We start from the raw sequence: 17997 nt of genomic DNA, 5'->3' as shown, positions 1-17997 counted from the left end.
CAACCAACAGCCCTTGAGTCGTGGAGTGGCAGGTGCTCTTTGCTGACTTCTCAGCATGCCTCAGCAGAGCTGACAAACCTCATGTTTCCAATGAAAACATAGGAGGAAACAAAACGACTAAATGCCAAGGAGGCGGTTACACTGGCAGGAAATAGAATTGATTTGGCCGTTTTTATTTTGAACGGTAGTTTTTGAAGAAATGCAGATGTAATTAGGGCCATTACAGTTAGATGGTGAATTTTATAGGTCTTATGGAGGAGAGGTCTGGATCATTTTAAGGGTTTTACAGTCCATGGCCTTAGGTCAAGTGTCTGGTTTTAGTCTTTGAAAACATTAGCTTCTCCTTTCCTTGATATACACTCCAGAGAAGCATTATTACGTTAATGCCTGTCAGCCATTCCACTTAGAAATACAACCAAAAGGGATTGGGGAAATGAGAGCCAGAGGGGGTGGCTGCTCTTGGGGCCTCTTGGGGCCACGGAAAAGGACCCTGAGGACCAATGTGAGGGGAAGTGGGCTCAGAGAACTGTTGGCCTGTGTGTGAGAGCATCCAAGATAGGGCTGGCGATTGGAGGTGCGATCGGTTAATGAACACTGCAGTCTCCCCTGGGGTGAAGAAATATGTGGTAATTGGAAAGGTCCAGGGCCAACCACTGTCCCTTTGTTGGAGATCAGGAAATGAGGAGGAAGAAGAGGAGGGAAGTAGAGAAGAGGAGAAAGAGGAAGTAGAGGAAAAGTATTGACTACTAAATCAAGTATTTAAACTTCCTGGTATTTCAAAGGCAGGCCAGCAAGGCACTACCTATAATTCCAGCACTTGGGAGGCTGAGGCAGGAGGATGGAGAGTTGAAGCTGTAGGAGACCCTGTCTTAAAACAACCCCTTAAAACAAGCAAAAACAAACAAAAAGTCAGACTGGGATTTGTGTTAGCTGTCGCCTGAACCACTGCTCAGGTGATAGTCAGTAAATACATTAGAATATCTAATGAGTGGCAGACCATCAGTGCAGTGGATAACCCATCTGACTAGGGATTGTAGGATGAAGTACTGAACACATAAAGTAATAATTACCTTTTATATATGAAGGAAATTAAGACAAAAATTTGTTTTCCTGACTAGGATGATCAGCGACTTTATCCCAAAAGCAGGTTAAAGCATGGAAACCATTCGGATGACACACCTTCAATGGTTTACTTTAAACTTAAAACACATGTACATCCTCGCACAGCTTGTTTTGATGTGGGGCCAAGAGTGTTTCTTTGCTCACGAAGCCCTGATTGTCTTTCTTATGCAAGCCGCACCCCTAAGCATTATCTGAGGTTTCCACTTTAAAGCTGGGTGAGGATTTAAAGACATTTGCAAAGTAGTCTGAGGACAGAATGACTCTAGGTTTTAAGGGTTTTCTTTTCTGCCCCTAATCATCTGCAGTTATCTCATCCACACCTAATTTGCCAGCCGCTCCCTCCCTCCTTGGCTGATTGCCTTTCTCGAGGCTTTCCACAGCACTCAGCTCACTTTTGTAGACACAGCCGTCAAATACACCAGCTGCTGTGTTCGGATTCCCAGCTCTGGGAACCGCTAGGGTATTCTGTGTCATCGCAGAGCAGAGCGCTCGCTCACTACCAGTGCAAACAGGTTTGGTAACCGGGCATGTGAGTGCTACTAGACCGATGGGAAGAGCATAGAAGTGTGTCCAGGAAGGACCTTCTGGACTCTCATCTGTGGATTTCTGGTGGGAGCCATCTGAACGGCAGGCAGAGAGGCCAGAGGAAATAAAATGCGTTTCTGGAGGACTGCCCTGGCAAAGCTTACCTATAAAATGACGGCAAGCATCCAGGCAGGATTGATTTTGCCTTATGCCTGGCACAGCCCTGTACCTGGACCCTGTCCTCATCACTCAGTGCTTGATTGTGGGATTTGCTAGAACATTCTGTACTGAGATGGAGTTGAATGGTGTCAAGGTGTGATCACTGGGCTGCCAGCTAGCCATTCCTTGCCTCCCCAGGTAAAATTTTTGCATCCTCAGGAGTTAGAACCAATTGCTCTAATTTGCGGGAGAAAGTTATCTTACCTTCCTTTTACTAGCTTTACTTTCTCACCATGGGGAATTTTGAGATGCATTAAAAAACAAACAAACCAAACAACTGAGCCTGGTGGTAGTGGTGCACTCCTTTAATCCCAGCGTTTGGGAGTCAGAGACAGATCAGGAGGCCGATCTTGGAATTCCAGGCCAGCCTGGTCTACAGAGTCAGTTCCAGGACAGCCAGGGCTGTTACACAGAGAAACTCTGTCACAGAAAAACCAAAAACCAAAGACCAAAAAACAAAAAGCAAACAAACAAGCCAAAAAACCCCCCAACAAAACCAACAACAAGCAAACAAAAAACAAAACCAGAAAACAACAAGCAAAACCCAACTGATGAGGAGTGTGTATCACAGCCTCGCTCTGGTTTATTTTTTCCTTCTCCTCTTCCTCTCCCTTCTCTCTCTCTCTTTCTCTTCCTTCTTCACCTTCTGCTTTCCCCCATTCCCATCTCCCCTGTCTCCTCCTCCTCTTGTTTTCTTCTTTGAACAGGTGTCATGTAGCCCAGGCTAACCTCAGACTTACCCTGTACTTAGGATCCTCCTGCCTCCACTGCTGGAGTACTGGGAATACAGATCTAAACCACCATGCCTGTGCCTAGCTTTTATTGTGTTGGGGATGGACCCAGGGCTCGCTAATCCATACTCTCCCACGGAGCCCCCCCCCCATTTAGCATTCCCCCCTTCCTTTTTCCCTTCTCTTCCATTCTGCCCTCTGTTCTTTACTCCCCCTACTTGTTTTGAGCTGATGATTCTGCTGGATTCAGAGATACATCCTAAGTGAGAGAGAGAGAGAGAGAGAGACAGAGAGAGAGACAGAGAGAGACAGAGAGAGAGAGAGAGAGAGAGAGAGAGAGAGAGAGAGAGAGAGAGAGAGAGAGAGAAAGAGAGAGAAATTCACCAAAGGGCTCTCAGTCTTAAAAAGCCGTGGTGTGATGGAGCACCTTGCATTTCCAGAGAACATGAATGGCTGTAAGCACCGAGGACCTGGAAATAGGCAATAAAATCCAGTGTGCAGTTAGAAAGGTGTCTAAGTCCATGCTGTGAAATGGAAATGTTTCACTTCACACAGACCAGGCCGGTCTTTCCCTGAAGCCTGTTGGATTTGATTTGGCTGTAGCTTGATTGGATACAGGTTTCCCAAGCCAGGGGGGACCTGATGGGAGCCAAGTTAAGAGGACACAATTATACAGAGAACCATCTCTTAACTGAGAGAAGGAAGGAGGGCGTGATATGTCTAGGCCTCTCTCTGTTGCCAGAAGTCCACTATGCCCCAGAGATCTCGTGTGTACCAGTGACCAGTGCTTTGAATGACACTCACTGGTGATGCTGCAAAGCTAAGAAAAATTACTTAAGCGCAGGACACTCTGAATAAGGAAGGAGGGGAAATGCATAGATTACATGCTAAAAAGTTAGAACTTAGGTGATTGCCCGCCACTGCCGACATCATTTCCTCCTCCTCCTTCTCCACCACCTCTTCTACCTCTCTACCTCCTCTTCCTCCTCTTCTTCCTTCTCATTTTCATCATTCCTGTTGTCTTTTTCTGACAGGGTCTCACATAGCCCAAGCTGGCCTAGGACTTGCCGTGTAGCTAAGGCTGGCCTTCGCAAAGACAATGGATGCATTAAAAATGGCAAGGGGTTAGTTTGTAGAGAGAGGATGCTGTTATCCCCAGGAAGCTCCAGTGTCTGGCAGTTTAGAGTTGGGGCTGAGAGTGTGGCTGCCTGAGGTGGGGATTGCACTTCAGTACTGAGATATTGGTGCAGGTTGATTCAATTCTAGGCCATTCCCTATGTATCTCTTGGGTTGTATTAAAAAAGGAGAAAAGGAATGAAGGGGGATTCCCACCCCTCTTTCTTGTTTTGATACTTGAGACACTCAAATGGTGTTGAGCCCATTGAGGGGATCTGAACTAGGCAGTGGCGAGACATAGCCTATGCTGGAATTGGATGGTTGGGTGTGGGGAGCAGAATTGGCCAAGGCAAATACAGAAACCTAGAGCCCTAGTTCTGTGATGTAAATCTTGTACCATTTCACTGTGCATTATTTTCTCGTTAAGGACTTGAAATCTACCCCAGCGGTGGATGAATAGCGTATCTCTTATTTTGATTGCTGTGAGATGTTGCGTAGTTTGGACTGCAAGGTGGATTGGGAAATTTTAGGAGGTATATGGCTCCCCACATTCCACATTGAAGGGAACTTGTGATTTGTTTGCCAAAGACCCTGGTAGCCTTCAATCCTTCAAAACTTGCAAGCGGAGAGCCCTTTGCCAAAGCAAACTATCCGAGTGGAAGCGCAGGAGCTTCACACAGACACATCTGCGGTCTCCGGGTCCCCGGCACTCATCTGGAACTGGGTCAGGAGGAGCAGGGAGCGGTGCTGGGTTGTCCTGTGGTTGGAAGAAGTGTGGGCACAGAGACAGACTATTAATTAGTGAGGTATGTGTGAGCAGGGCTGGGTAGCCCGAGACAGCCTCCGCTGAGCAGGGGAGGGAAGCCTTCACCCCTTGACAGAGCTTCCCTAGCCCCTGGGGTTATATATTGCCCCGACTGTTGTTATTGCAGCCCAAAGAATAATTTCCCCTCTGGGGGAATTTATTTTATTCCATTCAGAGCAGAGCCTATTTAATAACTAAGGTTTTATCCCAGAACATTTGGCTGGGGATTCCTGTGTGTGTGAGCTTCACCAGGGCCCAGCTAGCAAAGAGGAGACCTTGGAGCATCTAAGTATCTTTTCACTGAGATACATCAGCAAGCATTTCTCTTGGAAATCTGGTGAGATTGCTTTTTGGGGTGGGTGTCACATAAAAATTAAAAATAAAACCAACCTTCTTTTAATACATTCTTTATAAAAGAACATTTAGAAGCTCCAGAAGTTATTTTGGACTTTTTAAAATCTTCATTCCCATGAGTTTCATTTGTCTAAAATTTCAGAGTTCATCTAGATAGGGGAGCATCACTCACCAGTTCCAGGAACCATTCATTAATTCAGTGCATTATTCATTGATTAAGCATATCAATCACTTTCTGTATCATAGGTACTCTGCTAAGGACTGGGGATAAGACAGAGACAAAATCAATTCCCCACTCCTTTTCACGCTATAATCTGTGAATGTGTTTGTATGCATGTGTGTGGAGGTGTATGCATGTGTGTGGAGGTGTATGTATGTGTGTGGAGGTGTATGTATGTGTGTGGAGGTGCATGTATGTGTGTGGAGGTGCATGTATGTGTGTGGAGGTGTATGTATGTGTGTGGAGGTGTATGTATGTGTGTGGAGATACATGTGTGTGTGGAGATACATGTATGTGTGTGGAGGTGCATGTATGTGTACACTCGATTTATATGTATGTAGAGGCCAGAGGACGCCTCTGGTATTATTCTGCAGATGCCATCTATCTTTTTTTCCCCTTTTTTAATTCAGGGGTTTTTTTTGGGGGGGAAGTGTTTCTCCCTGGCCTGGAGCCCACTGAGTAGACTAGGCTGGCTGGCCACTAAGTCCCAGGAACCGGTCTGCCCGGCCTCCCTAGTGCTCTGGCATTCCAAGGGAGAGCTATCACCCTGGCCCTTCTAATGTGGCTTCTAGGGATTGACCTCAGGTCGGTGCTTGTGTGGTAAACACTTTGTTCCCTTCGCTCTCTCCAGACCTGGTGATACTTTCTAATGGGAAGAGAGAGACATGTAAATGTTACGAGTCATTTGAGGGAAAAGAAATGGTCTTGGCTGGAAGATGGAGTGGTTCTACGCAGTAACTACGAAGTCTCACGGGAGACAAAAGCTCTAAGCAGAGACCTGAGCAGCTGAGGGAAGAGGTGGAATTCACAGGCAACTTGAAGTTAAGTTCTTCTGAGACAGGAAAATGAATGTCCTTCTCTCCTGCGCCGTCCCCTTGAATGCTTCAGTGGAATCAGTGGTTATGCAGAACTGCTCCTGTTGGCACTACAAGTATGTGGCCACTGTGTAAGCCGAGGGCTCTGAGGGACTGAGGTATGACACATTTATAGAGCTGCTGTTTGTTTTTGTAACGAAACCACACCAATCTGGTTTTCTTTTGAAGAGTGAACGGTGCCAGGCTGTGTTAGAAATTGTCCTGATTTGCAGGCACAGGTTCAAAGTGTGTGCTCCTCAGCATTAACACACTTGAGGTGGCCTGGACAGGCTATATTATCCCCATTTTACAGATTTGGCAACTGAGGCATGGAAGAGAGGGCATTTAGTTAAGGTCATGAGACCTAGGGGCGTGTGCACCCAGGCTGAGATGTGTGTTTTTGATTTCTAGGATAAACTGAGTCTAGGGGCATAGAAGTAGACAGTACCATCTTCCCCCACTGTCTGGGAGCCAATCTCTAGATGTTACTCCCATCACTGCGGCACAGTTTGGGAGGCTTTTCTGGCCCAGTGCTGTTTTGACAGAAGGATTATTGTGTGTATTTGTTTGTGTACGTGTGTGGGGTATAGGGTGTCATTGCTTAGGAACTGTTTGCCTTATTTTGATAGGGATTCTCACTGGGCCGGAGATGGCCGTTTAGGCTAGGCTGGCTATCCAGAAAGTCCCTGGACTCTCCTGCCTCTACCTTCCTAGGACTAGACTTATAAGTTCGTGCCACTCAGCCTATAGAATGGGATATTTTTTTTCCAACTACACATCTGATAGACGGCTAATATCCAAAATATATAAAGAACTCAAGAAACTAGATACCAAGAAAACAAATAACACATTTAAGTAATGGGGTGCAGATCTAAACAGAGAATTCTCAAAAGAGGAACTCAAATGGCTGAAAATCACTTAAAGAAATATTCAACATCCTTAGCCATCAGGGAAAGGCAAATCAAAACTACTTTGAGATTTCATCTTATACTAGTCAGAATGGCTAAGAGCAACAAGACAAGTGACAGCTCATGCTGATGAGGATGTGGAGTAAGGGGGACACTCATCTGATGCTGGTGGAAGTGCCAGCTTGTACAGCCACTGTGGAAATCAGTGTGGTGATTTTTCAGGAATATGGGAATCAATCTACCTCAAGATCCAGCTATGTCACTCTTAGTATAAACTCAAAGGGCGCTTCATCCTGCCAAGAGACACTTGCTCAACCATGTTCATTGTTGATCTATTCATAATAGCCAGAAATTCAAAGCAACTTAGATGTCCCTCAAAAGATGAATGAATAAAGAAAATGTGGTATGTTTACACAATGGAGTATTACTTAGCCATTAATAGAACGACATCATGAAATTTGCAGGCAAATGAATGGAAAACGTAGAAAAAAATCATTCTGAGTGAGGTATCCCAGACCTAGAAAGGCAAGTACGATATGTATTTGCTTACCTGTGGTTATTAGCTGTTAAGTCAATGATAACCAAGCTCTAATCCATAGAACCGTAGAGGGTAGGTGTAGAGTAAGAGACTAGAGAGAACAGATAGATCTCCTAAGGAAAGGTAAGTAGAATAGATAATTATGGATGGATGGGAAGACTAGAAGGATCAAGTGTGAGGAGAGGGGGTTAAGAGAGGGAGTACAGGGAGAGACAGATAAAATTAAGGGGCAGTTGAGGAGTGTATGGAAACCTAATATAGTAGAAACTTCCTAAATATATATATATATACATATATGAAGGTGATCTAAATGAAATCGCCAAATAATAGGGGAGACAGAGGCCCAACTGGCTATCTCTTCTCACCAAATGAAGCTTCCACTACTGGGGTTGGGTTACATCTTATTGAGTTGTTGGCCCAAGGATCCCACAGGAATCCCAAACAACACAGGCTGTTGCCAAGACTACAGGTTGCTCTTCACAAACTGACAGCAAGGCCCCATTGCTGAAGACAACACCTCCACACCTCAGTGACCATGGAGAAGTCAAGCCGGTGCCTACAGAGAGCCTTCACCCACTCCTGTGTTCTAGAATCTTTGGTACAGGAAGGTACTCTGCATTCTACCAAAAGAGGAATGTAAACACCAACCCAGCCACAGACTTTTGGATCTACAATGGTATTCTGTCTACAAGATATGCTAGTGCAGTGGTGGCACAAAGCTGTGGGAGTAACCAACCAATGTCTGATCTGACTAAAGGCCCGCTTCACGGGATAGAACCCATACCCAACACTGCTTGGATGATGAAGAACCAGAGACTAGATAACCCAGGACCTAGGGTAAAACCAAATGATATTGGTCTGAAAAAAGAAAAGAAAAAACTAAATAAACAGTGATAAAAGGACTCCTAATGACATTCTGCTATACTCATAGATCTCTGTGCCTTATTCAGCCACCATCAGAGCTTCCTCCTGCAGCAGATGGGAACAAATGCAGAGACTCACAGCCAGACATTATGCAGAGAGTGAGAGACCTTGGGACTCTCAGCCCTAAATGGATGCCTTCACCAAATCCCTCCCCACAGAGCTCAGGAAAATCCTTGAAAGAGGAGGCAGAAAAAGTGTAAGAGCCAGAGGGGATGGAGGACACCATGAAAGCAAGGTCCCCTAAATCAACATGAGCAGAGCTCATATGAACTCACAGAAACTGAGGCAGCATGCACAGGGCCTGCACGGGTCTGCACCAGGTCCCCTGCATATATGTTACAGCTTTTAGTTTAGTGTTTTTATGGGGTTCCTGCGTGTGCAAATGAAAAGGTCTCTGAGTCTTGTGCTGTTCCTTGGGCTCTTTTCCTTCTGTTGGTCTGTCCTGTCCAATTTGATGTGATAGTTTTTATCTTATTATATTTTATTGTTATCCCTTAGAAGCCTGTTCTTTTCTAAGGAGAGACAGAAAGGGAGTTGATCCGGAGGGGAGGGACAGTGGGGAGGGACTGGGAGGAGGGGGGGGAGGGGATAGATTATGTGAGAAAGAGTATTTTAAATAAAAGGGGTGGGGGGAAAGACAAAAACTAGTTTGTGCCACCGTGCCGCTTTTTTCCAAGGGTCTTGGAGACCAACTCAGGTCTTCTTGCTCACACCTCATGTGCTTTCCCAGGGAGCCATCTCCCCAGCCCCAGGTTCTTAAATATCTTCTCTGACTTAACCAGGATTGGAATGTTTGCGCCTGTCCTCATGCTTTGTGATCCTCACAGAAGATGAAAGTATTTGTGGCTTAGAGATGTTAGCTTGCCAGGATTACCCAGAAGGGACTAAGCCAAGGGGGAAGGATTTGTAAGAGTTCAAAGCTAACCTGGACTACACAGAGAGTGCCAGACCAGCCGAGACTATCTAGAAAAGGCACTGTCCTAAAAAATATTCCTTAAAAAATGGAACAAAATCAAAAGTTGAAATGAAAGTGTGTTTGGGATGTTTTTGATAGATTAATACTTTTTGTTGTTGTTTTAGTAAATGTTTTTTAGAGTTAATTGCGGACTCTGTAACATCACCATTGAGACCTGTTCTTTACTATAAGCCTTGTGGGTGCCAAACAGTGTAGAGCAGTGATTCTCAACCCTCCTGACACTGTGACCCTTTAATACAGTTCTTCATGTCGTGGTAATCCCAACCATAAATTGTTTTCGCTATTTTTGCTACTGTTATGAATCGTAATGTAAATATCTATGTTTTTGGATGGTCTTAGGTAACCCCTACGAAGGAGTCATTTGACCCCCAAAGGGGTGGAGACTCACAGGTTGAGAAGCATTGATGTAGATTTGTTTGTGCATTGGAGAGTGCAGCTAGAACTTGTGGCCGCCACGGGAAATCCTACTGGGTCACAGTGGTCTAGCTAGAGGCCCAGCAAGTAATAAATCCACCTTTCATACTTTCGCCTTTAATAGTAAATATAATACTGTTGGCCTGGTGGCATACTGGATGCTTAGAGAGGGGTGGAGCCCTCCTCTAATTCTGTACCCTTGGCTCCCAGATGCCACTGTGTTCTCCTCATCTCTAGCCCCACAGAGTGGTGGTTTTTTTTTCTTTTGTACCCCTCAGTGATGGAGGCCTCAAAAAGGTTGGGAATTGCTGCATAATTTAACTGCTTTCACGGTTAAGCACTAAAATATATTCATAAGATGCAGTGATCCAGGAATGTTCAGAATAATGGCATTGTTAATTAGAAACCCAGAGTCTGGCACTTAAATTCTCGTGTGTGTGTGTGTGTGTGTGTGTGTGTGTGTGTGTGTGTGTGTGTGTGTACATTTATACACGGGTGAAGGCCAGAGTAGTGTTAGGTGTTATTCCTTGGGTACTGTACTGGTTTTGTTGTTGTTGTTGTTTTTAGACAAGGTTGCATACTGGCTGTGGAACTCCTGAGTATCCACATTAGGCTGGCTGGCCTTGGGGCCCCAGGGCCCCTCCTGTCTCTAACTCCCCAACACTGGGATTACAAGTGCCCACCACTCCACTGACTTTTTGTTACAATGTGTGTTCGGGGCATGACATTTGATGACAAGCCCTGGACTGACTGAGCCATCTCTCCAGTCCTGCCACCACTTGTTACTCCTCTGACTTGCTAGCCACATATTTTTCCCCTCTATCTTGTTTGTCTCAGTTAGTGTTTCTGTTGCTGTGAAGAGACACCATGACCATGGCAGCTCTCATAAAGGAAAACATTTAATTGGAGGGGCTTATATTTTCAGAGGTTAGTCCATTACCATCATGGTGGGACATGGCGGCATGCAGACAGATGTGGTGCTGGAGAAGGAGCTGAGAGGTCTACATCCTGTGCAGGCAACAGGAAGTGAACTGTCTTGCTGGCTTGAGCATATATGAGACCTCAAAGCCCACCTCCACAGTGACACACTTCCTTACACAAGGCCACACCTCCTAATAGTGCCTCTCTCTTTGGAGGCCATTTTCTTTCAAACCACCACAGTGTTCCATGATCCTCACAGAAGATGAGAATATTTATCACTTAGAGATTTTAGCTTGCCCAGCATCGTCCAGGTGGGAACGGCAGCATTGGGATCCATGCCTACATGTATCTGCAGCTAGGGCTTCATACTGCTTTTCAATGCCTCTAGGCCAGGCCAAAAGACATGCGTACATACATATATCATACATACATACATACACAAATAAATGAAAAAATAAAAATCTGTATCTTTACTTGATGACAAGTCCTAGTCAGGGCTGGGGACAGTGGGGCTTAGGGTAGCTAATCCCTTGTGATACCGCAAGGGCTACAGATGGGCAGAGTAGGGCTCTAAAGCAAGACTGGGCTATTGGGGGAGGGGCTGATCTTGTTACTCGGCTAACGGGCACACACTGGCATGTGCTGTGTTCTCTGTGAGGGGTGGTGGCTGTCTTATCCTCCACACCTTTGAGCCAACTTCTCAAAGTTTGAGCCAAATTCTCATTTTAAAAGGGGAAGACTGAGCCTCCTAGAAGCTATCTCAGACCTACAGGCCCTGCTGGGAGGTAGTAGGTCTGGGATTTGAACCCACATTTGTCATGACTTTCCCCAGCATGGGGCTGCTTCATTTTCCCTCTGTGTCTTCTCTGGGTTAGGACCCAGGGTGGCAGGACCCCTCCCTTCTAGTAATGAGCTGGTGATGCCAGCTTCCTCTCGGTGCTGCCAGGACGGACTCACAGCCCTGCCTGTTGCTCTTTTTCTTCCCTAGTGTGCTGGGCGCCCTCCTGATGCTTGGTTCTCAGCTTGTTTGCCCGCAGCCCTCTACTGAACACAGAAAGGTAAGTCCTGGCCGCTCAGAACCATTGTGCTTCTCTGCCAGAGGGGGCGTGGCCACCGTGGCCACTTCTCTTATCCTTGTTCTACCTGGAGGTTAGTTCCAGTTGATTCTGAGTAGAAGCCTGTTTCTGGAATATTCGGCAGTCTTTCCATCTTTTCCAAGTTCCTGGAACTCAGATATGAAGCCAGTGCTCAGAGTCAGTCTCTGATCTGAGAGCAGAGTTGGCTTTGCAGCCTGTGTCCCTCGAGTTGAGTGGGAAAGCATGGCCAAGGCTCGCTCGCAGGCAGAGGCCCCACTCAGGAGTGGGTAGCACTTGCCAGAGCTGGTACATGTGGGAGCACACCTTCAAGGCCATAGGCAGGCGAAGATTGGAGAAGCTAATGTGATATGAGAGGAAACCGCCCTCTCCATAGGGAGCTGTGATCACCGATGGAGGGCCCCAGTCTCTACTGCCGGTGAGGGCTCTGGGAAGGAAGAACTCGGCATTTAGTCCTCCCACCCCATTGGTGCTTCCCTTTCAATTAGTCTAGACCAGCGGTTCTCAACTTGTGGGTCGTGACCCCTTCGGGGTTGGGTGGAACGACCCTTTCACAGGGATTGCAATTAGGTATCCTGCAGAAGAGATATTTATATTATGATTCGTAGCAGTAGCAACATTATTGTTATGAAGTAGCAACAAAATAGTTTTAAGGTTGGGGTCACCACAACATGAAGACCTGTATTAAAGGGTTGAAGCATTAGAAGGTTGAGAACCACTGGGCTAGACAGTTGACAAGAGCCCTGGATTCAGTCCCCAGAGGCCAGCTTTCTAGGCCCCCAGGACATGAAGAACTCACTTCCCCTCAAGTTCTGCCCACTTCATGGAGAACTTTGCCCTGGGACATGAGCCAGCTTGGTGCTGCCTGGCCATGCGTCTGGGGCTCCTAAGAAATAGACACATGACACTTGGACAGAGTACCTCAAGGCCGTGTCTGCTGCCTGGGTCTTGAGAGGAGAGTCGCTGTTTGTATTGAAGTGGGCTTTGCTAGGAGAGGGTTTTCACAGGGGAAGTTCAGAAGCAAAAACGGACCGAGAAAGGAAGGAATGTGTGAAGGGTTTCACCCTCCCCCAGCAGTGTTTGGGGTTCTCATCTGATTAATCTAATTTCTTTTAGATCCAGGGCTTATGTTCTGTTTTTCTGAACCAGGTAGAAGTCTCTTTTGTTCCCCACTGCGAGACAGCTCCATGAATGTGTTCTCACACACTGCTCTAACTCTAGAGTGGAGCCTGGCCTAGTAGGTGCTCAATGCAATACTTGTTGAATGACTAACTAATGGAATGATTGGGACCTGGCCAAGGTCCAGACTTCATTTTGCCAGATTGGTTTGGAAATTTATAACCTCTCACTCTGTTGTCTCATCCGCAGTCACAATTTTTTTTTTTTTTTTTGGTTTTTCGAGACAGGGTTTCTCTGTGTAGCTTTGCGCCTTTCCTGGTACTCGCTTTGGAGACCAGGCTGGCCTCGAACTCACAGAGATCCGCCTGGCTCTGCCTCCCGAGTGCTGGGATTAAAGGCATGCGCCACCACCGCCCGGCCCGCAGTCACAATTTTAATAAGTAGAAGGTTGTAAAAAATTATTATTGTACTGTCAATTATTATTGTTTGGTATTATTGGGACTAAGAGTTGACTTGCCCTAATGGTGTTCTTTTTGTTCTTGTTGATGCTCAAATATGCGATCACAGTTAAAAATATTTTATAAATAATCCAATTATTTTGCTGTCTCCCCTTGTCTTTCAAGATAACCTGAATGTTATATGTATTGAGTCTCATGGTGAAAGGTTCCCAAATAGATGTTACCTTCATTTTTCTTTAAAATTTTTTAATTACATTTCATTTAGTTAAGTCCAACTGTCATCAGAGAGGCTTCACCTAGCAACTGATGGGAACAGATACAGAGACCCACAGCCAAACTTTAGGCAGAACTTGGGGAATCCTGAGGAAGAGGGGAGGAAGGATTGTAGAAGCCAGAGGGATCAAGAGCACCCCAAGAAAATCCTCAGAACCAGCTAACCTGGCCTCATAGGGGCTCACGGAGACTGAACAGACCACCAGGAGCCTGCATGGGTTGACCTAGGCATTCTGCATATATGTTACAACTATGTAGCTTGGTCTTCTTGTGAGACCCCTAACAGTGAGAGCAGGGGCTGTCTCTGACTCTGTTGCCTGCTTTTGGGACCTGTTCCTACCAGATTGCTTCATCCTTAATATATCATTGTAACTTGATCCATGGGAGGCCTGCCTGTCCCTTTTCTGAAGAGAAACAGAGGAAGAAGAGTGGATGGGGGGTTGAGGGAAGAGGGGAGGTGGGAGGGTTGAGATATATAAAAAAATAATAATAAGCAAAAAATTTCGTGTGTGTGTGTGTGTGTGTGTGTGTGTGTGTGTGTGTGTGTGTGTGTGTGGTGTTAGGTGTGTTGTGTGTAATGCATGCCAAGGGGCACATGTGGAGTTCAGAGGACAACTTATGAAAGTCATTTCTCTCCTTCCACTGTATTGGTCCTGGGAATTGAACTCAGGTCATCAAGCTTGGTAGAACAAAACCTTTACCTGCTGAGCTGTCTAGACCATCCCCTCATCTTTCTCAAAGGTTTTCTTTTAACCGCTAATGGAAAGAGAAAGGTTTATGAGTTGCTTTAGAATGTTGAATTTAAAACATTAAGGCAAACAGTATCGTATCTTGGTATACAGTACCTCCTTGTCAAAATATTATTAAGAACTTTGCAATCGAAGACTAGGTTTAAACCCGCCCCCTGCCATTTATAGATTTCTTCACTCGAGGGAAAGACATTTCAGAACAGTTGTTGCACATAATAAACACATGTGTCTTGGCTGCCAAGGTTCTTGCCATTCGGCCAAGAGAAGAAGGCGCTTAGGGCTTCCTTGGGTGGTAGGTTGCTTTTCAATGTTTTGTTAAGAGTTTTGTGCAACTGTGGCTGTCATCCTGGGGATCCCCAAAAACCTGGCAATAAAAGCAGGGCTGGCAGGAGTAGCATCCATTTAGGCCTGCTAGAGGCAGACTAAGGAAATGCTCATTAACAGGGCCTGCAACACTGTCTATAAAGAGACAAGACTAAGGAAATGCTCGTTAACTGAGCCTGCAACACTGTCCGTAAAGCGTTGTGGAGAATACTTTAAGGTTTTCTGGGCCATGCTTTCTGTCACAATCATTTAGTTCTGGTTGGTCGGGAAGCAGCCAGAGGCAGTGTATATAGGAATAGTCATGGCTGTGTGCCAGTAAAGCTTTATTTACAAAAATAGGTGGTGAGCTGGATTTGGCTGGTGGGCCAAAGTTTGCTAACCTCTGCTCTAGATTGAGGATGTAAAGGACTGAACTGAGACTCAGGACATAGTTCATTCAGTGGGTTCTTGGCTGTAATCCCTAGGGCCCATATTTAAAAATCCAGGAGTGATGGTACACCTTTGTAATCCCACTGTTGGGAGACGAAGACAGGAGGATGCCTGGGGCTCACTGGTCAGCCATCATCGCCCACTTGGTGAGCTCCACATCAGTGAGAGGGCTTGTTTCAAAAAAGAAAAAATGGTGGGTGGTGACTGAGAACAACGCCTGAGGTTTTCCTTTTCCCTGCACATACATGGGGCATACATGGGCACATGAATACACAGGAACACACACACATGTGTGCTCACACACACAGGTATTTTTGGAATTTGAAGGTGGAAATTGCCTCTTCCTGGACTTGAAAGAACAGAAAGGAATTGAGAGAAAAAGTCATATAGTTTTTGGTTCAAATGAGATTTATAATTGCTGTCCAACAGTTGCTTTCATTGCGTAGATACATTCATAACTGAATTCTTACTGACCCATTGTTCTGTGGTAAAATTGCTTCTCTTGATGGTTTGCAGAGAACAGCAGAAAGAATTAGAAACCCATCTAAGGTCAGTTCTTTAGGGGCAGCATTACTAATCTGCACGTATTACAGTCGAGTGTGTATATGGAAGCCGGCTACTCGAAGGCTCTCTTTTCTTCCTTCTTACTGTGGTGTGTCCAACTTCAGCATATGGAAGCGTTTCCAGCGTAAGTTATTCTGACCAAGAGACATAATTTGTAAATGCTGTCAAGTAAACTATGTGCGTCTCAGCACCGCTCGGGTGACTGGCTACATCTCTTTAGAACTGTCCTCTATAATAATACAGGCTGAGGGACCCGGTGCAGAGTGTAAGTAGCGCTTTCCAGATGTTTCTATCCAGAAGGCCTCCTATTCTGGCAGGATTAACAACCCCACAGAGGACCACTCACCCACTCACCCTCTAGTCTCAGGGATTAATTGGTGAGACTTGGCAGAGGGTAGTAGGGTTTTTGTTGTTGTGGGTGGTGGTGGTGTTTTTTAAATTAATTAATTAATTAATTTTTCTCGTAGCTTCATTTGTGAAGAAGATGAGACCAATGGCAGGGCCAAAAGCATGACCAAGACAAACTCTATCCAGGAAAATTGTGGAATAGTGTCATTTTATGTTCAGTGTATTTATTTGTGTGTGCATGGAGGACAAGTGTGCATGTGCATTTGTGTTTGGAGGCTAGAGGTTAACCTTGCATGTTACTCCTCATCTACCTTATTATTATTGTTGTTGTTGTTATTTTGAGACAGGGACTCTGTTTGATGCTGTTTTGGCTAAGTTGTCTGGCCACCATGCCCAGCTTTTGACACAGGTGCAGGATGCAAACTCCGGTCCTCAGGCCCACGTAGCCAGCACCTTATCTATCGATTCAGCCATCTCCCAGCCCCAAATCCTGTGTCTTTCAGCATCTAGATGTGGCAATGTAATCAATTTCAATGGTTCGTGATTCTTAAGTTTATTTTTTAAACTAACGTTTCTCATTTACTGTAGAAAGTGTAGAAAGTGATGGTGACTAGAAGAAGGAAATCAAAACTCACTGCTAGGGCTGCCTGCCAAGGGGGCCACACTGCAGCCTGGTGTTTATAGAGACTTCCACACAAACAGAACAGAGACGCTACAGCGTGAGTGAGGGAAGTCAAATGTTTGCTTTGCTAACTGATAAGCAGGTCCTGATGCAAGTAGGGGACCTTATGATCAGTCATAGCCACCGCTGAATCAAGAGAATGTGCAGCCACAGACTTTAAATACCCTTTCAGGCTTGTCCCCTGGTTGGAGGCTGAACAGAAAGCCTTCGGAAGAGCAAAAAGTTTTCGATTGCAAAAGGCTTCTTATATTACTGATGCTTTAGACAATGAACGTTTCCAGTAGCAAAAGTAGGAGGGCATTTTATCGATTTGAGGCAGACAAACACTTTAACAAAACCTACAGACCCGGGGATATGGCTCAGTGGCAGAGCATCTGCTTAGAATGCATGAACTGTAGAGCAAATGAAGAAACAGACACAGAAAGGAGAGAAGGATTGTACTGTACTGAAGTTGAAGACTTCGGAAAATCAAAACACACTGTAAACGGCCAAAATACAATCGAGGTGAAGATAGTCACCACGGTGTGTTTGGTGGAAGATTTGTATTTGGAATACACAAAGAAGCCCTGTTGATCATTAAGAAGAGTTAAGCAAGCCAGTTTAAAAATGGATAAAACAGGGAGGTGGACGGCTCAGCAGGTAAAAGCATTTGCTATGTGAGCCCCATGGCCTGAATGTGCTCCTTGGATCTCACCGTGTCGGGCAGAATGGACATCTGGATCTTAGAGTGGAAGGAGAGCTCTGACTCTGACTCCCAGAGTCTGTCCTCTGATCTCTACACACACACACACACACACACATACACACACACACACACACACTACAGATTTAAAAATGGGTACAGTATTGACTAGAAAACCCATTTGAGAACACACCCAAATGGTCAATAAGTGTATGCAAATCTGATTGGTGAGAAACGTTTGTCCCTGGATGAATATGCTTTAAAATCTTGAGGTATCACCACCATCGTTGCTAAAATAAAAACACTGACAGTACAAATGTTCCCAGACAGGAGCTATCAGAACTTCCACGTGTTGTGGCAGAACCTGAGAATGGGAGTCACTTTGAAACCCCAGCAGTGTATATTCAAGCCACATTTGTCTTTCTCTGACCTACCTATTATCTTCTGGGTGGTTCCTTACCCAGGAGAAACAAATATATGTGCACTAAAACACACAAGTAGCAATGTTCACAGCCTTTGGTTTATGATAACCACAAGCTGGAAATGCCCTAAGAGCCCACCAGCAAGAGGATGACCGGAAGATTGCAGTCCATTAACATAAGACAAACAGCCTTGACAACAGAAGTGAACTCGTTTCCAGTTAAGATG

At 45.4% G+C, this 17997-nt stretch overlaps 1 protein-coding gene across 1 annotated transcript in view; it reads left to right on the top strand.

The window, feature by feature from the left end:
• Positions 1–17997, top strand: part of Thsd4 (thrombospondin type 1 domain containing 4) — a 584444-nt gene that overhangs the window by 30756 nt on the left and 535691 nt on the right. Inside the window, exon 3 of the mRNA XM_052762797.1 lies at positions 11616–11685. Coding sequence (XP_052618757.1) covers positions 11616–11685 — 70 coding nt within the window. The remainder of the gene's footprint in view (positions 1–11615; positions 11686–17997) is intronic.

Source organism: Peromyscus californicus, unplaced genomic scaffold (genome assembly GCF_007827085.1).
Source record: "Peromyscus californicus insignis strain IS unplaced genomic scaffold, ASM782708v3 Scaffold_11__1_contigs__length_118956290, whole genome shotgun sequence".
NCBI classification, from domain to species: domain Eukaryota; kingdom Metazoa; phylum Chordata; class Mammalia; order Rodentia; family Cricetidae; genus Peromyscus; species Peromyscus californicus.
This window is presented reverse-complemented; position numbering and strand designations above follow the sequence as displayed.